This window comes from Apteryx rowi, unplaced genomic scaffold (assembly GCF_003343035.1).
Source record: "Apteryx rowi isolate R43461 unplaced genomic scaffold, aptRow1 scaffold_1063, whole genome shotgun sequence".
Taxonomy (NCBI): domain Eukaryota; kingdom Metazoa; phylum Chordata; class Aves; order Apterygiformes; family Apterygidae; genus Apteryx; species Apteryx rowi.
This window is the reverse complement of record NW_020447268.1, coordinates 1-20,558: the sequence shown is the minus strand read 5'-3', so window position 1 is coordinate 20,558 and position 20,558 is coordinate 1. Positions and strand designations below refer to the sequence as shown.

At 36.8% G+C, this 20,558-nt stretch overlaps 1 protein-coding gene across 10 annotated transcripts in view; it reads left to right on the top strand.

Annotated features, from left to right (window-relative positions):
• RCBTB2 (RCC1 and BTB domain containing protein 2) overlaps positions 1 to 17,182 on the top strand; it is a 30,791-nt gene extending 13,609 nt beyond the window's left edge. For 5 of the 10 annotated variants that reach the window (XM_026069907.1, XM_026069897.1, XM_026069916.1 and 2 more), the window contains exons 8-15: positions 1,593 to 1,759; positions 2,494 to 2,652; positions 4,573 to 4,680; positions 6,665 to 6,807; positions 8,511 to 8,701; positions 12,986 to 13,112; positions 16,205 to 16,341; positions 16,936 to 17,182. In XM_026069907.1, coding sequence (XP_025925692.1) covers positions 1,593 to 1,759; positions 2,494 to 2,652; positions 4,573 to 4,680; positions 6,665 to 6,807; positions 8,511 to 8,701; positions 12,986 to 13,112; positions 16,205 to 16,341; positions 16,936 to 17,072 — 1,169 coding nt within the window. In that variant the 3' untranslated portion in view covers positions 17,073 to 17,182. Of the gene's footprint in view, positions 1 to 1,592; positions 1,760 to 2,493; positions 2,653 to 4,572; positions 4,681 to 6,664; positions 6,808 to 8,510; positions 8,702 to 8,971; positions 11,110 to 12,985; positions 13,113 to 16,204; positions 16,342 to 16,935 lie in introns of those variants that run through there. The other 5 variants (XR_003254248.1, XM_026069927.1, XM_026069953.1 and 2 more) reach the window with 5 other exon arrangements.
• The last annotated feature ends 3,376 nt before the right edge of the window (positions 17,183 to 20,558 follow it).

Below are 20,558 nucleotides of genomic sequence, written 5' to 3'. Positions count from 1 at the left end.
CTTTCTGTTGTGTATCTGTTCATTGTTAAGTACAAATGACTAATATTGTGTTCTCAATGAGGTTCCATCAGGAAGATCTAGTTGACTAGTCTAGATTAGATGGTTAAAGGTAGGTGAGATGAGTTTTGTTGGAAATGTGTGACTGCTCTTTAGACTCAACTACACTCCACCATTTTCTCCAGTCTTCAAGGTCATCCATCATGGATGCTTCTTAAATCAACATCCATATTTTCTTCCCAACTTTGTTGTTGGCAGATTTCACTGACAGGCTCATACATCTTATCCAGGTCATAAACTGAAGTATTGTGCAAAAACAGTTCCAAACCTGATCCTTGATGATTTCTACTAGTAATTTGTTCACATGAACAGCTTCCATTCAGCACAGTGTCTTTTAACCTACCTTTCAGACAGCCCTTGCCTATTTCACAGTTCTTGAATTAATCCCTGTCATCTGCAGTTTATGGTATGTGGTTCTATGAGGCCCTATTTCACATATTTACTGAAGTTTGTATCCTCATAGTGGTGAAACAAGAAGGAGGTTGTTTACTTTTGACAGGATAAAGTCAGTAGATTTAATCTGTTGTAGAAAAATAGTGAGTTAGTGTAGCACATGCTGCCTTTGCAGTTCTCAGGGTGGAAATGGGAACCCTTTTTCTTAGTGAAAATGTCAGATAAAGAGTCTGGTGGTCTCTTTAGAGATGTGAAGGAATTGTATGTCAAATGTTTGCCTAGTTCTCCTGGAATAACTGCATAATTTAGGTTTAGAAAATCATGACAGTGGTGGACAAGATGAATGTATAACTGCTTTTCACCAAATCCTGCACTGCTGTACCTAGAGGACACTTGATTTAAAACAGATGAAAGAAAGTTGTTTTTTACATAGTAAGTGCAAAAGTGTTAGACAGCTTCATGGATAAAGGCATATATATGTACATTAAAGAGAATCAGAAGGATTGTACCTGATAATATCTATAATCCAATGACTGTAGGTGCTTGGGAATTACAAGGGGAATGGACTGCAAAAAGTGACCAGCCTCATGTTTCCTCTAAAGAGCATCTTTCTTCTATTGCCACAGTCAGAGACAGAATTCTGCATTAAATGGGCCATTGGTCTAACCCAGACATTTCTTACGTTCTCAGTAACGTTTCTTGAAGTATAGTGTATGCGTAGTATTTTTAAATTATAAGTATCAACATCATGTAATTGCTTTTCGTATGAGCATCTTCACCTATACTGCAAATGAATGAAAAGTTTATTTGAGCGTTTCAAAAGTAGGAAACACAGGGCATAGAAATTTTGTTTGATTGGAGTCAGAAGTTGGTTAGTAACAAAGATATAAATTGAAATAGGGACTCCTGACAGTCATTTCATCTTTTATTCTTCTGTACTGCACTATCTCCTTTCTTTTAGCTATCTGATTTGTTTTACTAAGTTTATGGCATTGGTATGTGGGTTTAAGAACCAAAGAAGTCATATAAATACTTAACTATGTACTTTGTTATTGAATTTGACTTTTCAATTTGTAATTTTATGCTTTGTAGTCATTGAAAAGGTAGAGATTTTAAAACAGCTTTTTACATTTTTATTATAGAAGGAGAAGTGTATACATGGGGTCATAATGCTTATAGTCAGTTGGGCAATGGTACAACAAATCATGGTTTGGTTCCCTGTCAAGTATCTACTAACTTGGTGAACAAGAAAGTCATTGAAGTTGCCTGTGGCTCTCATCATTCTATGGTGTTAACATCTGATGGAGAGGTGAGAAGAGCTAGAATAAATCTCTCTTTTCTCTTGCTTAAATTAAAATATCTGAAAACAGGAAAACATACAGCACCTAGTGCATTGCATCCTGCTTCTTGCTATCCTCACAATGCTGATACAATACAAATGTTTAATAGAAATGGAAAATCTGTTTGGGTCTATCCACTTTGAAGTGCAAGATATTGATTTTTCTGTGGCATCTGCTTGTAATAAGGGAGCATCATTTCTTTGCAGAGGCCAGTCAGTCACTTCCTGCATTATTACCCTAGTGCAGTCTCTTAACAGCATTAAATCTGCCATTAACTAAAACCATGTTTGTGTAAGGAGTTCAACCCATTGAAGTGAAAAGTTCTTCTGTGATTTACTTTGAGGCGCCATTTGTGTCCAGTTAGCCATTCTGTTTTGGGTTCTGGAAAACTAAAAATGTGGATTCTTCCAGTGCCTCTGTCAACAAATGTTTTAAAGCACACCCACAGAATGAAAAAGTGTTAATATAACTGTCATGTTGCCTTTGTCTTTGACTGGAGGAGCATAAGGGAGTGGAATATATAAATAAGTGTCATATTTCTGATAGAAACAAATCATAAACCTGTGTGTTTTCCCAGTTCTTTGAAAGAACCACACAATCTCAAAATGGAATTTTTTATGTGTGTAACTTATTTCTCTCTTAGAACTGAGTATACTTATAACTGTATTAAATAGCCTTTTTTATGATGATTCTTTTACAACAGGTATATACGTGGGGTTATAATAATTCGGGCCAGGTTGGATCCGGTTCAACAGTTAATCAACCAATTCCTCGAAGAGTTACCAGCTGCCTACAAAATAAAATAGTAGTTAATATAGCCTGTGGGCAGATGTGCTCTATGGCTGTAGTAGAAAATGGAGAGGTAAGAAAGCTTAAGTGAAGTTTTCTGACTGAATTTTATTTTCTTTTATGTAATATTGCTGGATGCACATTATTTTAATACCTGCCAGTAATGTGCTGTAATAGTAAAAAGCACTGAAAAAAGACATATCTCCAGATTCCCTCAAATCTACCTGCTTGTACTATTTGTAAAAATCTTTGTCATAAATTGTCCTACATATTCCTACATATATAAGCACATCTTCTTCTCTATGTTTGTTATAGTTTCCTTAGAAAGAAATCAGAGTGAAACAGAAAACTGTTCACTAATATTTGCTTTTTGAAAATGGTTTGTGAGGTTACACATAAATTTTATCACTTTGTTTATCACTTTATAACTTTGAATCAACTGCAGAAGGTGGCTTTTAAGCTGAAGAAATTCAAGTATTATATTCCAAATTTACTTGCAAATATAGTTTTCTTTTGAGGAAAAAAAGCATTGTGAAGTTCAGGAGATTTTTATGAATTTTGGGATTAAATCATATAGAAACTATATTATATGTTTTATTTATTTATTTTACTTAACTGTCAGTCCTACTTCATGTACAAGGTATTTGGAAGTCAAATTTCCTATTTTGGCTTCTGCAACATTTCTATCCATGGTTGCATTTGTGCTTCCAGTAAACTAAATAGGTGCAGTGGATGACCAGTGATGAAGCACTAGTACCCAGCCTGTGAGTTGTGTCTGTAATCCTAGCAGTAAAAAGTGATAATTTGTTTTAATCAATTGAGTTGACTGTGGTATGACTATAGACACATCATAGGATCTCTTAGTCTGTCTCAGTTTCACATCATGATTTCAAATAAACATATGGTTTTGTTATTCATTGGACATTTCATGTTAGTCTTATTTTCTCAAATGTAAAAATAACTTTAGGTTTGTATCATTGATTTACTAATTTTAGAGCTGGTATTATATTGCTAGGAAAAATGAAAGTGCTGTTTAATACATTATTCCACTGCTGTCTTTATCATTCATAGAAAAATACATTATGCTCTGTGTACTAGAATCTTAAGTATCAAGTATGTGAGAATATTCAGTGAATGCTATCTTCATTTTTAGTGCTCAGTACATATCTTATCTCAAGAAAAAAATAGAGAAAATAAAAATACAGTTTATATATTAGTTCCATTGCAGAACCCCTTGAATCACGCTCATACTGTTTCTATTCCCACCTTCCTGGTCCTGGGAATGTTATGAGGATATGAAAGTCATGTAGTGTTCCTATTGCTTTAGTTCATCTGAGCTGAAGATTTTAGGCAGACTAGATCCTCTTTAGATCCACTGCTCCAAGCATTTTAGTTTAAGACTAAACTAGACTGTTTGCAGAAAACAAGATGTGTCACTGAAATTATCAGAGTTCAGTATTTCTCTTTTTTCTTATGTACAATATAAATCTGTTAACAGTCTACTCAAACTGCTTGACATAGTTTCCAGTATATAGTTATTTTTCTGTGTTTACTTTTGTGTTAGAGGATTTTTGCATGAGAAATTAGCTCTTTGAAAGAGGGAAGTATTCATGCTGAATTTGCTCTGTGTCCTGGGGAATGGCCCTGTGAACCATTCATATTTAAGAATTGTAGTTTTACACAATCTAACTCTTATAGAGCAAGCTGAACATGAAGGGATAGAATTTGAGTGGAGGATGCAGTTTGTGTTATTAACAGTTGTTGCATCAAAGATTTGTCATTTAAGGTGCAGAAGAAACAAAAATATATATATATATTTATGTATACACATACATACATACATACATATTTATCTACATTTAAAGTGCAGATCCTAAAGAAAGAGAGCGAGGAGGTATTAAAGAGAGTTATTATTACAACTATGAAGTACTTATATTTATTTTTAAAGAAACCGATAATAGCAAATAGTTAAATCCTTGTCTTTGTTTTTAAGGTTTATGTCTGGGGTTACAATGGTAATGGCCAGCTTGGACTGGGCAGCAGTGGCAATCAGCCAACACCGTGCAGAATAGCAGCTTTGCAAGGCATTCGTGTACAGCGGGTATGTGTGATGTCTACATGTCAAACCCTTTATGAACAACTGAAAATACAGGGTATAGCTAAGGCATATTTTACATTTAAAGGAGGTAGTGCTTTATCTGATTTTTTTAAAGCACCATTTGATGGAATAAAAATGTATATCTTAAAATGAACCGCTGTTAGCAGGGGAGAAGTTATAACCTGGTGGAATTCAGTGGGAGTTTTGCCACTGGCTCCAATGAGGTCAGGATTTTACCTAAGAAGACTAAGGAATTAGAAAGGCTTAGTCTTTTTTTTTCTCTGAAATTTATTTCTATTAGTGTAATAAAAAGTAAGTCATCTTTGACTGTCCTATTCTTCAATAAACCCCTATCTTTTTCTGGGAAAATGCTGCAGTTTAGCATTTTGTCCTGGCAGAACTGAGTATCATTTCTAGAATTGCATACTCCAGCCACAGTGACTAACTGGTGTTTGGAGTCTGAATGAATTGTCTCCAACTGCTTTTGGTCAACAGTTGGTGTGAATCCATGGTTGGTCTTGATCTTGGGTGGTATTTGTACTCTACAAAATAATTGGGCTGCCTTCAGTATAACTAGCAAACTAGTAACTTCTTTTGATTGAGTAGAAATATTTAAAGTGACTATAAAATTGATACTAAAAGTCTTAATCTCATTTATCCAAAATAGAGGATACAGTTAGGAAAATGACACATTCTGATAGAAATCATTGTTTTTGTAATCAGTGAAGACTGACAGGAGTGTTTTGAACTTTGGATCCTAATTAATACATTTACTCAGGTAGCAAAGGATTTTTTTTAATCTTTGAAAATAAGTCATATAATTAGATAGATTTATGTTCTGCTTCTAGGATGTGGGCAGTGGCTTTGCTGGGAACAATTGCTGTTGGAGAATAACATCATAAAGTGAATATTATTTTTGCCTGTATTTATTCTCCTGTTTAGAGAGTATAAGTGCTCCAGTAGCATGACTTAGATCCTATTTCCATCCACTTCATTTGCTTGATATCCATTAATATCAAGCTGTAGACTTCCAATCAGCAAATCACTTAGGCATATATTTCATTTAAAGCCCATCATGTGCTTCATGGAAGTCAGTGGAGCTATACATATACTTATGATATATCTGCTTTGCAGACTATATAAAGATACATGAGCTAGTTTTGAACAAGCTAAATTGGCTATTGATAGCCATCTAGCTGTAGTAGGTTACATTAACTCAAGCTGAGCAAGACTGCTGCAGGTAATTTTGCTGCTTTGTGTACCCCATGTGGGGCGCTCTGCAGCATATATAGATTGTAAAGTGGCGATCTGGGCCACCTTGCCCAGGGTGCCTGAAGAGGTGTAGCTCAGCATGGCACAGTGTGATTCCACGAGAGGGGATGAGTTGCCATCAAGATGGAGCTCTTTCTTTCCTGGCTGGCTGTTCCTGTTGCTGATAATGTTGTGCCGGTGCTGGTGGTTCTCAGGCCCAGCTATGGAGAGGTTCCTTCCAGTGACAAACTGTCTCAGCAAGGGGCTGGCGAGCTCAGGCACAAGGGAAGGGCACTTTGGTGTAGCTGGCAGTAGGGGAGGAGAGGAGCAGTCAGGAAGATCTCGCCTGTCTTTACAGCAGTATGCTGTATATATTGGAGCAGTTGCCCATAGAGCAGGGTCAACATAAGACTTAATCTGCCTTTTCCTCATTTTTCAGCATAATGCTAATATTTGCTGTACAGATTTCCTTCTTTCTCAATTTCTAGCTATTCTTTTGCCATTCTCTTGAAATTATCTGGCAGGTTTCCTCAGTGATGCATTTTTTTTCCTTAAAGTCACTCATCTTTTTTGCTTCCCTTTTTAGTTATCCGTATTTGTTATTTTTGTAATTTTTATCAGATGTTTTTGCACTGATATAGAACCAATAACATTAATGTACAACTTCATATATATCTGTATATATTAACTTGCTGTTACATGAAAATAAGATTTTTCCTTTTATTTTTCATTATAGGTTGCCTGTGGCTATGCACATACGTTAGTGCTAACAGATGAAGGTCAGATTTATGCCTGGGGAGCCAATTCATATGGCCAGTTAGGTACTGGGAATAAAAGTAACCAGTCTTACCCTACAACAGTAATTGTGGATAAGGACAGGTAATACCTATATTCTAGCAGTCAGACATTAGTCGGCATACTCTCAAAAGAGCTGCAGAAAATTATGGCTCTGTCAATCTATTTTTGGAAGAAATAGCCTATAATTTTTTGCAATGGTTCTTTTACAAAATCAAATATAGGCAACTTAAAAATTTGTCTGACATAAAATTAGTGAATTAAGGTTTGATTTTCCCTGGAAGTGCGTGAATCTGCCCCATAACCACCCTTGTGAAAGAGAAACTGAATGTTCTGAGCTTAAACATGCTATTTCCTGCTTCAGCTCACACTGTATGTTACAGGTCTTAATTGCAGTTTCTCTTTGGTTGTATAGTTTCATTGTTTGAAGCCAACAATAAAAGCTGTACTGTCTTTGAATATAAACTATATTTAAATATACTAGTTTTGACAAGGAGTATACACAGAAAAAGCAAAGAGTGGTCTCTGGCAGTTAATGTTAGTTCTGCTATTAATCCTGCTCAAAGTGAGAGAGAGAAGATGAGGTGTTCTGTCTTGGTATTGTTGTCTGAAAAAGAAGCTTAGCTTTTTTACAAGTTAAATATTCTCTTGTAGTCCTTGATAGGTAGTGGCACAGTTATTTCTGTTGCTAATGCAAAGCTGTGTATTTATGTGGCCAGAAATTTAAATATGTTTCTTATTACTAAGGTCTTGATTTTGACCTCCTATTGTGAATAACTAGAAAAGCGTGATGTCCTGTTACCCTTGTGTCTGTATCCATTATTGTAAGGAAAAGGCAACTCCTCTCTGGTGATGAGGCATGACCTGTTTTTGAAGGTTGTGATTTCTTTGTGTGTGTTTGTGCTTTTGCTTAAAATTTAACTGAATTTTTTTCAGACACTTTGGCTGCAGTTGAAACATTAGCACATTTTAATACAAATTTTAATGTTCTATATTGCCTTTCCCTTTTGTTGGCCAGAATATGCATTTCTGATGTCCGTGAGAATATTACCTCGCTAAAGCCTGCAAGATTGGTATATGCAGCTTTAAACAAGTTGTTTTCTGCTATTTTCCCCAGGCAGCTGGGAAAACAAGTAAACAAGCAGTATTTCAGACTGCAAAACAGTGGATTGTGTAATGTTGTACATAATGGGAGTTTTGAAATCCTAAATCAACTTTAGGATTAGTGAGATGGCTTACCATAGCTAAAATGTATTTAGAAATAACATTTAGTGCTCTTTTTGGTTCTAATTTTTCATTTCGAAAATGTTCTGAAAAGGTCAAGTCCATTAAGCATAAGTAATAATAATGGTATGAGTAATGACACTTCAGTATTTTAATGTAAAGAAATATGTTTAAATTGCTGGTTTATAACCATTACCAATAAACAAATAGGGAAAAAAAGCTTTTCATTAATTTTCTATTGTAAACCGAAATGCAAAATTACTTACCCAGCCCTTTCTACTTGATGTGCTGCAGCAGGCGTAATGCTCTGCTGCAACAGTGTCTCCTCACTCCCCTGATGCTTTTTCACCAGGATGCTTTCTAAGTGCACGCTGTATCAGGAAACATTGATAACCTTTTTAATTTTCCCACTTACAGTAGGAAAATATTCCTGCAATCTGAAGTGCGTGCCTGCTTGCAAACATATTTTATACCAGAGAAAGAGAGGAGGTAGTGAGATTCTTCATTGTATTTTGTTCTTATGACAGTAATTTGCTTTTGTTCTTTGTTTGCTGTGAATTCAGAGTCATAGAGATTGCAGCCTGCCACTCTGCTCACACTTCAGCTGCCAAGACGCAGAGTGGCCAGGTGTACATGTGGGGCCAGTGCCGGGGCCAGTCTGTGATCCTTCCCCACCTCACGCACTTTGTCTGCACTGATGATGTATTCGCTTGCTTTGCTACCCCTGCCGTTATGTGGCGTCTTCTATTAATAGGTGAGCTTAAATATTTTTTATTGTAACATTTTTAGCCGTGCATGTATTTGAAGCCTAAACTTAGTTTGTTGCAAAAATTTATACTGGGAAGCATAATTTTAAATATGCGTAAATAGCAGTTAATACAGAATTGTAAAATTTGCTAAGGCCTGATGGCAGTGCTGAATGACTGTCTGCTTTATTGAAGTGATTTATTTCTATGGGGAAGTGCCTTGTTTTGTGTGGCAGTGATGGTCTGAATATCTAGTTCACACAATCCTTTCTCTGTAGCCACTAAGTGTTATTGTACAATGGCCATGATGGGTGAAGAAGCTGAGTTTGAATTTGGAGACATGAGGGAAACATCAGGAACCATTTGATATCCTTTCTGTGATATCCTTAAGTAGACTAGTAAGAATGAGGGAGCCAAATTCCTGTGTTCAGGACTGACCATGAACGCTTAGAAGTCAAAGTCTCATCATCAATGATCGTGACCTGGGCTTCTGAGGAGACTAGCTACTGGATCTCAAATATCTGATTAATGCTAAAATCTGTCTTGCTGGCTTTGACTAGAATGAGTTAAGCATCATCACTAGAACGAGGCATTTATAGCATTGCCTAACAGAGATTTCATTCTTCAGCTACAAATTCTATTCCATTTTTGTGGCTAATAATGTTATTGGCTTCTCTGGCCTAATCAAAGATGAGACTCCTGGGTTTGTCTGTAGATGTCACCTGGAAGCTTAAGCCAGAAGTTTGAATGCAGCCGCTTGTTTATTTGTAATCTGAACTGTATTGAGTGCATTCCACTTCTGTTCCGCTTCTGTACTGTCTTTGTGATTGCTTTTTTGTTGCTATATGCTTTGGTCTGACAACTTTGTAGAGCACTCCTTGCTCCCTAATGCCTTCCAAATGGTGAGGTAAGGCACTTTTGTTAATAGTACTCATATTTCAGCTTTGAGAGACTAGAGGATTAAATGGAGAATCCTGCCCTCAGGAATTTTTTTTGTCTAAATTCATGTTTTAGGGCATAGTCCAAAGTCCCCCATTTGCTCAAAATGTTGTCTAGGAAAGATTATAGAACTGAGTTGGGAAGTCAGTAGTGTTTTCTAGAGTCGTCTTCAGAAACATAATTTATATGCTTAATTATTGTAGATATTATTGTGCTACTTGAAATTTAAAAAGCACCTAAAAGTGTCCTACACTAAGGTCCATGCTGAGAACTACTGTGATTGTGTGGTATACATGGAGCAGATGTTGCATGTAGCTGTCAGCAGTCCTCTGCATGGGAGACTGCAATGGCAACAGAGTGGGTGCAGGAGTAGGGACTGCTCCGGGTACTGCGCGGTGAGGATGTGGCTCACCTCTCTGAAAGGGGTGCTGCAGTACCAGGATGAATGTGAGCAGCCTAGGTCTGTTGGCCAAGGGGACGATCCTTACTCCCTGCACAGATCATAAGAATTCTATAAATGTAGCAAATGCTCCCACTCTACTGCCACACTGAAACTTCTGTTTCTGAATTTCTCCACCTTTTTGCACCGTGGGTGTCTTGTCTGACAGAGTAGGAGAATAGCTCATCTTGCTGTCTATGAGTCTTTAGGTTTTATATTTACTTCTCTGTCTACTTTTATATTTACTTCTCTGTCTACTTCTCTTCCTCTGCTTTTATAGGGTTGGATTCAGCTGATACAGCCTCAGGGGTTGATGCTTTCAATGTGTTGCTCTGAATTAATCACTTTGTGTTTCCTTTGTAGTCAGTGGAGAGAAATAGGCGGTTCTTTGTTGTGATTCACCTGACTTGTTTTAGACTTCTGCTTTAGGTGAGATTGGATCATACCTTAAAAGCATTCATTTCTTCCCACTGACCATGCAGGGAGATGAGGGCAGTAGGTCAGATAAAAGCATCCTGAGTGAGATTATCTATGATCACAAATTTAATTATTATCTTTATGCTGAAGACTTGCAAGTAGCCAGGTTGTTAATGAGTGTATTGCTAGGTGCAGGTATCCATGCTCTCTCTTTAACACAGCCTTGTCAAGACTGAGTTCATAACTGTTTGCCAGCACATCTGTTTTCTCCCCCTTCATTGTCACCATGGACAATACACTTGCCTTTCTTGTCCTGCTTCACACCGTGGGAGTCATTTTTGACTGTTGCAGCTCCTTTTATTTTTGTTTTCTGCCATTAACTGCTTGTCCCTTTGGAAATAATGTTGCAACACTGTAACAACAATGTGGCAAAGCTCAAGGTGAAACCTTACAGGAAGAAAAGGTCATTTTATTTTCAAACAAAACCATTTCACGCACACTCTCAAACTCATGTGCTCATATGCAGCAAATGGTCTGAGCTGGAGTCCTTGCGATGACACAGAGGATAAAGGATGCTGGCTCTCAAGTCCCCATCATGTCTCCTGGATTCCTCTTAGTTAGGTGAATATGTGCTGGTTTTGGATGTGCTTTTTTTGTACCCTTTAGGAGCTGAGAGTGATTAGTCTCTCCATCCTATCCCACCTTGGTGAGTCATCAGGATTTACTCACTGTCGTTTGTCTCCTGTTATAAGTGTGCTGAGAATCACGAGGCAGCTTCATGCCTAGGGTTTTGATACCTGCTGATCTAAGTGCCATGGACACCTGCCATGCTTACAGCCCTTCTTCTTTTACTTTCTGGTGCTTCCACACCCAGACATTCCTGTACATTCCCCATTCATGGCGGTTTTAACGTTTCTATAACAATTCTCAACACTGAATGCTGAAGAGTTTTCTCGGCTTTTTGCCTTGCCCATGTTAACTGCCTCTTCATTTCCTTCCACTGGCACCCCCTTCACAGCTAAAACAAATAAAAGCACCTGTTTTCCCTCTAAGAATTTCATAACTTAACCCCACTTTATTCAGCAGACCTCTGATAGTAGAAATCATCTGGTAATGCCTTAATGATGTATATCTGAATTGTCAGTTAACATTGAAGATTGGTTTCACAACAGAACAGTGCAGAATCCTTTGACCTACTGCAGTATTGCAGTAGAGCATAGGTTTTCCATTGATTGTTAAAATTACTGTACTTAGTTTATTTATTCAGATCTCTGCTATGTCATACAGAATAAGAACTAACAAAGTATTTTGCCATACCCCTGTTTCAGAAGGATTCTTTCATTAATATATTTTCATTGGGATTTGTTTTCCTCATCCTTTCACCTGAAATCCAAAACATTTCCATAATTATTTCCCTAATTGGGTATAACTGGACATAAATGACATTCTCTAAATGTGTTTGAAAATAACTGTGCTAAACAAAGCATGACAGTATCAAATTATGTGTTTAAAGTTTTTCTATAGCTTGTGATGGCGGTATGTCCATTTCCAACAGGATAGTATTCTTTCTTCCAGATTGGTAGGCTACAAAATTTCAGGACCTAACATTTATGTAATTTTCTGTAGAGAACAGCTTATTCCTGACCCACAAAAGCTGATTAAACCAGTAACAGGTATTCACATGATAAGGGGAAAAAATGTTATCTGGGTTACAAATGAGGTTTGGAGGGTTTTACCTTTTTTTTCTTAATATTAAAGAAAATAGTTCTTTGAGGCTACCCGATATGATGAGGAATTGGAAACAGTTCAGGAGATACAAATTTGTATGCAGACAATGGGTGACTTGTCAAGGCTGTGTGGTAACTTTATCATGCAGGTGGCACGTACGTATATGTGATACAAACAGGAAAGATATTCACCCAAAGAATGCTGTTAACACCATAACTCTGGGGAGAACACTTCCAAATAGGCTTGTTACTGTTAGTATTTACCTTTGAGGGTATTGTACTGAACAGTTTTACATGTATTAATTATGTAATCACTTTATTTTGACAATAAGATAATGTTTCCTCATGGGAGTCTTTTAGCAAATCTTACTGTGATTTTTATTGAGCTTTTAGGTGTTTTATAACAAATGACTTTTTTTTTTAAAATAATAATAATAATTTTGCCAGTAACAATTGATAGTATTTGCTATCAGATGCAGCATTAAACTTCTGAGACTGTTGATTATTTTTCTGGCCTCATACAAAAGATTTAGAAGAGTGGGACTTATTTTTAATAGGGAAATTTGGAGTAGGGAACTATCAAGGACTGAAGAAAGCTGTGCTTTATTTGCTTTTCTAGAGGTTCATACTGAACACACTTTTTTTGTTACTAACCTGAAAGGGAAGTTGTATTTTAAGAGTGTTATTTGCTGATATAAACCCAGGATGTTGTTATAAGAGATACCTATACTTACTTACTAGTCACTATTAATTCCCCCTTTTTATACTAGAGCCTGATGACCATCTAACAGTAGCCCAGTCACTGAAGAAGGAATTTGACAACCCTGAAACTGCAGACCTGAAGTTTCTGGTGGATGGAAAATATATTCATGTTCATAAAGTTCTTCTCAAAATTAGGTAAGGCACAATCTATATAGTTTAGTCTACTATGCTGAGTAATTACTGCTTAAAAATCTTGAGTTAGGCTTACAAACTCCCTTTTCCACAAGTCATGAGATTTACTTGCTTTTCTTAACTGTTAACTTAATTATTTTCCTCATTTTCTCACTGCTCAGAATTACCAAGCATGCTGCTTACTACCAGCCTCTCCCACACTTTCCTCCATCCGATGTCTACCCTCCTTCATGCTACCTAAACTGTCCCAATTACTAATGAACTTTTCCTGCTGAGGAAAAGGCTCACTTCCTTCTCCTCTTTCTGCTGCCTTCCCTGTAGTTAATCAGCTTCTCCTCCTTTCTTTTCTTGACTTCCTCTACTGATATCCTCAGTTTTATTGTTTTTGTGTTTATTCTTGCCTTTCTTTCTTTACTTCCACAGGGCCCTTCAGTTGTTTCAGCAATTTCTGTAGATGCTCTTCAAATTATTATTTCTTCTTTTCTGTCAGATCTATCCTTTTTGTTTTAAGCCTTTTTATCAGTTAATTTGAATTTAAGCTGGCTTCTCCTTTTGTTTTTACAGCTTTTTGCAAGTTAACACCACATCATAGTGAGATTTAACATGTGCGGATCTACTGAGTAATCACTTTGTTATTAACATGCAGTGATCAGTTTGTTATTGCGGGCACAGTTTCTGATAGGATATACTAGAAACACTGTTTCAGATCTCTTCTGTCTTGTGAATTGCCTCTGCTCCATCCTCTTTATTATTACAATAATTTTCTCTTTTTCACCATTTTCTTTGTCAAAATGCTTGGCTACCTCTTATTCTAAAGAGGTCCTACTTCTCACCGTTTTTCTTGTCCTGCTTCTAATCCTGAATCCCTTTAGTGACTTCTTGTATATTACTACATAACATTAAAGCTACGTATTAATTCTTGCTTTTTTTTCTTTTCTGCTCTCCTGTTACTGCTTCAATTGCCTATATTTTCTTCCCTTTCCTGTTTTCATCTCTTGTACATCACACTTACTGCTTATACTCCATCTTTTTTGCTTGGACTGCCTTATTTCCTGCCTGCCAAATGCCCTTCATCAAGTACCACTTCAAATCATGTCTCCCTGAAGTGTTTCTGAGGTGATTTTTCTTGATAATTAGGTGACATGCAACTTTGCCTTAAATCTTTCTTATTGCTTCACTTTTCTTAGATTATATGGCATTCTGGGAAGAAAATGTGTCCAATTCTATAAATACGTGGCATTATCAAACAAATTTTCAGGAATAATAGAGCATGTGGCATAGTCTGTAGAGTTAATGCCGCCTTTAAGCCTAATAGTCTCATGATGCAACTGGTTGAGAGGATAATGTATTTAACATGGTATTTTGCAGGATTCATCCCTTCCCAGAGCATTTTCATGAGTCCCATGCTGGTAAAAGTTCCTTTTTATTGTCCAATCATTTTTTTACCACTTGAGAAGACTTTTTTTTTTGCCATCTTGTGCTATAGATATTGCTGAACTAGATAATATTGTCTGTGGTTATTAGTCTGTGATGGTGCTGAAATGGTAGGGCAGCCTCCAGCTCAGTAAGAGTCTGGACAGCAGCATACTGCCTGCAGTGAGAGATGCATATGGGTGTGTGGGTGGGATGTGTCTGCTCTGCCTTTAAGCCAGTCAAAATTAGGTATTTGGTCTCCCTTTATTGAAGGAAAGGCACTTGAAAGGATGAATCACTCCAAGGTGCTTTGAAGACTGAAGGACGATATTCCTTATGAAAGAGAGCAAYGTGTACCACCCTCTCTCTGTATTTTTTACTTTCCTGTGGTGCTGAGGGGGGCAACTGGCCATATCCAAGTTCTGTTCCACAGCTGTGTGGTAGTTGTGGTCGCCACCACCAATACAGGCCTCAGGGACACAAAGCGGTGGGGGTTTGTCTGCATCTTCCAATTCCAGAATGCAATACAGGAAAGTGGCAGAAGCTGCATTATGACTTTTTACTTCTTTATGAATTTGACTCGATGTTTATCTACTTTACTAGAAAAAATAAAATACCAAGAAAAGAATTCTGTAAATAACAAAATTGAATGTAGAAAAGATAAAATAAGTGGTAAAATAAGTAGATTACTTTTCCTTTTTATCTAAGTTATGCTGTCTTTATGATGTAGACTTGTCTCAGAGACATTAAAAGGATAACCACCAACCTATTATAAAATATTTTTAGTAAAAGAAAAGCAAATTCAGGTGTGGGACAGTTTTAGAGAAAGTAATAGAGTATGAAAGTATCAAATTAAATTGTGGCTGTTCTAGGAAGTCATTATGTGAGGTGGTGATGTTCACTCTCATCAGCAAAAACTTTCGAAAGTATCCAATAAATTCAAAGTTACAGAATATTTTTTGAGGGAGGAATAACTTACAGTTACTGTAAGCTTGAAGTTATAGAGTAAAACTATCAAAGGCAGTGCTTTTTGATTGTTTGTAGCCTGTCTGTCATGAAAATATTCAGACTTGTAAGAAAAAGATGATGAATGGTATGGGTGAGAGTGTCTTTTAATTATAAGTATTTTCATACCTGAGAATAACGATTAAATTTAATGCTAAGATGTGCATCGCATTATATGTTGCATATCATTAAGTCCACATACATGGACTGTGACACTAGAATAAATATTATCTGAAATATTAGTGATTGTTTCCCTCCTCACTAGATCATGTTGGAGAAAAAGGTTGAAGTGTGAGAATTGTATAACTTAATTGTAAACTTTATCTGTTATGAGACATGTAACAAAATAGATTTAATAGTTAATATATAACTCATATAAGAAAATGACACTAAAAAATGCATGGACCATCCTTAAAGATTTTACAAGCAGAATAAGGAACCTGTTGTAAACTAGTAGTAATAGAAATAAAAGAAAATTCTGAAGTGTGAAGCTTGTATAGAAAGATCTAAAAAATTTGACGTGTTTGAAACCAGGAACTCATCTGGCTTGATTTTTTGGTTATGTATTTTGTCTGTTATGGCTGATTTTTTTTTTTTTTTTTTAATCAATGTCTTGCTGCAGCTCATTTATCAAATTTAACTCTTTACAGTGTGCAGCTCTTGTTCTTGTTTTGTAGATGTGAACATTTTCGTTCCATACTGAATAGCGATGATGAAATTATAGAAATGAATGAATTTTCTTATCCTGTTTACCGAGCCTTCCTGGAATACCTGTACACAGACAACATTAGACTCCCTCCTGAAGATGCAATAGGTAATTGACATAAATGCATATAACTCTAGGTTACTGTTTCTGAAGTTACAGTTGTGTGTCATAACAGGATGAGGAAAGCAAGGGTTGATCATATTTACTTTTATTTTTATTAGCACTTAAGTCTGAGTTACTGCTGTATTCCAGGTGTCAGGAAGAAGGGATGCAGTAGTAGGAAACATGAGTGGTGGGGGATGAAATAAGATCAAAAGTTAACATTCAGGAAGGACCCCAACTTGTTTTGCCTTAAAAAGTCACCAATGGCATTCTAAGACTTTTCTGTCTGAGTAGCTGCAGCAATTTGATCATGAAGGAAAAGGGAACTGTTCCCTATATGAATTAGGAGGCTTAGGTCACTAGCTGAAATCTCGAATAAGATGTATTATAGTGAACAAGAAGGCAAAACACTTACATATTAATAAAAGTGTCTCTTTTTGTTACAAACCTTTTTTGAGGACTTTTAAAGAATAAGCACTTCATGTGGGGAAAAAAATAGTTCAAACTTTCAATGAATTCTGCCTAAAATAATAGAATCATTATGAATAGAAATGTGTATGTTCTGCACAAGGATAGCTAAATATGTTTGAATTTTCACAGGGCTGCTAGATTTGGCAACACTGTATAGAGAAAACAGACTGAAAAAGCTTTGCCAGCAAACAATCAAACAAGGCATTTGTGAAGAGAATGCGATTGCTCTTCTTTCAGCCGCTGTCAAATATGAAGCTCAGGTATGAAGATTTTTTTGTTCAGGCAAACAAGTGTTTTCTGAGAAATATTGTTTAATATAATTATTCACTGCATTTAACTTATGAGGTGTGATTACTGTTAATTGCCCTTTCTGGCTTCTCAGACATGTACTTTTTCCCCTTTTTAAGCTATAAAAAATGAAGCTGTTAATGTTATCTTTCTGGCCTGTTGTCTCTCGCCTGTGAGTCAGGATTCTTCATCTGCTTCCTGCCCTGTCATCTAGCATGACATGGTATGGGAATTCCTCATCACCTTTCACTTCTCCACCTTTGCATCTTGCATTGCCTCTTGACTTCCTGAAAAAGTCCCTATTCACATTTGTGCTCATATCAAAAATCCATTTGCACCATGTTGTTCACAATGAATCATGCTGACATGCAAAAAATTACCTGTTGTTACTGCTCTCTCCATATCCTGTCATTTGGGCTGCCCTTGGCTCAAGAGCTCCTTGCCCCGGGGAATATTTGGAATGGCTGCTTAGTGCTCAAGCTGTTATCAGCTGTACTGCAAGCACTTTATTTGTAAACAGGCAAATACCTTGAAAGATGTTTTCCTTCTCTCAACTTCTTAGTGCTATGCTATTTGCAGAAATAATGATGTGGTCGTTTTTGTTAATTGGGAGATGTATTTTAGACTTAGTAGCCATTGTTATAACTGAGCAGCTTAGTTAGCTAAGGAGAAGTTCTGATCTTTGTCTTCAGGATTCCTTTTGCTGTCTAAGAATAAAATTAAGATGGCCAAAAAGAGAAGATGCCATATTAGAAGAGCCAAAAGATGTAGCTGAAAGCATTTTTTAAAAAATATTTGTTTTGTATTGTTTTTTCCTGGCTGTGAGATGTAGGACAAAGTTTTAAAGCAGGAGAGTCTGGGAACACAGTAAGATGGATAGATAAGACTTTTTCAGGCACAGGAAGCAGTGAGAAGAAAGGGATAGGAGCAAAAGTAGAGTTGCGAAATGTTGAAGTCATCTATGCTGTATGGCAGCAGGATACTAAATGAGATGAATTTGCGTAGGGGTTGCAAAGAGGAGGCCAGAAGTATACAATGAGTATGGTCAGTCAGAAGAGGGGATGACATCAGATTAATAAATGAAGAGATTATTAGCTGGAAKTGGAACCATAAAGACAGAGAGCTGTAACCAAGGACTAATAATTAGTAATGAAAGGCATGAACAATTGGGGAGCAAAAAATAGGAACTGCACTTCCAGTGTGTTGTGGAGGTAGATGTCCAACATATCAGGGAAGATGGGACCAGGAAGGAGGATCAGATGATCTGATGTTCTTAACAGTGGAAGTTTTCATTAAAAATTTACTTTGGAGCTTCTCCTTTTATAAACTTTTCAACAGTTTTGAACATTTCAAGAATGGAAAGAGCCTTGGTTGGCTTATGTCAGGTGGAGTTACTGCAGATGCATTTAGGCGTATTGTGAAATTGTAAAACTAGCCTGAACAAAGTACTAGTAATTATAGTGATAGAAACACAATATAAGGGATTGGTTAGATAAGCAAATATATTTTACCTCACTCCTTCCTTCTATGATTCAGTGTTTTAATTTGCTTACATAGTATTTGTTCAAAATGCATGTAATATTTTAGCATAATCATAAGATAATGGTAGGTTCACCTGCCCCCAGTGCAGTGCATGTCAAACTCATGCATGGATTGTTGCCTGCCTCCCCACACCCTCAATTCAGAGGGGATATGGAAGAACTGCTTCAAAGAAGTGCAGAAAAGGCTTCTATATTAAAGATATGGAATAGCCTCTGTCAAAGGAATCACTAAGAAAGACAGCGCTCTTACCCTATACTATGTTAATATAGTAAAAATTGGTCTGAGAACCAGCTGCAGCATATCAGCACTTCAGCAGGAAATTGCATCCAAAACTGCTAGGGTAGAAATGGAGAGCATAATATGTCTCTAGAAATCATTGGATTATAAATGAAGCCTGATATTTTGGAATCTTGGAAAGATACAATTAATTCAATTTTTGGTCATTAAATAGTGAGCACTGCGAGTAAAACTTTATAGTGTTGTGTTTATCTGCCATTAACGTAGAAAATTAACTGAAAACTGTCTTGACTATTATACACACATCTGTTAGGATAAAATATCATCAAGCATTTTTAATACTATCCTCAGCAAATACAAAGATCTGCTGCTACAGATTATTTTTAAGAGTATTTCTAATGTACACTGGGGCAATTTTTAGATTAATTATCTTCTATATAACAGAATTAAAAGCCACTGTTTCTTGAAACTGCAAAACTAGTGACCTGGATTCCTTGATATCTGTGCTCCTCTTCACAGATCAGTACCAGAAAAGGCAGCTGCCTTTCATTTTATTTAATGTAAAAGTTTGCATTGACTAATGCAATATATAATTACCCAGATTCTGGCAGTGGCATTGCAGAGGTGTATTGAATTCTATGCTATCAATGCCTTCGCTCTTCTAATCCTCCTTTTTTATTTCTTCTTCAATTTTCATTTCTTTTCTTTCTTTTCCAACACTTTCTAATGAGAAATGTAATTTACTTCTGTGCCTTTTTACCACTTTATTTCTTTTTAAGGGATATTTTTATGCTTCTTGGCTTCTGTTAAAGCTTTAGTTATGTCTTGGCAGTGGCAATAGACTTGAAGCATTCAATCTAAAGAAAAGGCTTCAAAGGAAAATGTTCAAATATTCTGCTAATTTCTTTCTACTATTCAGCCCCGGCTGCAATGTTTATGTAGGTCACGTAGAATAAAACCGACATGAATTAAGAGGCCTCTTTTTGCTGTAACCTTTAAAGAGTTTATAGATCGTGGCTCATACTGCCAAATTAAGCTTGCCTTGCTGCTGTCTCCAGCCTGGTTTGCTGCAGAAGGCAATTCATTTTTCTTCAACAGCAAGTTGTTACATAGGAACCAACTGCAAAGGGGACTGACCCAGCATGTGGAGAGAAGGACTGACACTGTTGTGAGAAGTCTAACTGGGCAAAACTTGCTGTGTGAAATCACTGTTGTATGGCCTAATGGCTTGTACCTGTCTTGTGCTGAATATCTGAGCATCCTTTCACTTTAGCACCAGGGTCAGCAAGACCAGGACAAGACAAAACCCATTTTTACTATCCAGGAATCCCAGTTTCTAGATCTCTGCTGCTAGTCTCGCTGAACACAAATTGGATGTTAGGATACATGCATCACACAGGATCACACAGAATCGCTGAGGTTGGAAAGGACCTCTGGAGATCATTTAGTCCAACCCCCCTGCTCAAGCAGGGTCACCTAGAGCACATTGCACAGGATTGCATCCAGGTGCATTTTGAATATCTCCAGAGAAGGAGACTCCACCACCTCTCTGGGCAACCTGTTCCAGTGCTCTGTCACCCTCACAGTGAAAAAGTTTTTCCTCATGTTCAGATGGAACTTCCTGTGTTTCAGTTTGTGCCTGTTGCCTCGCGTCCTGTCGCTTGGCACCACTGAAGAGAGTCTGG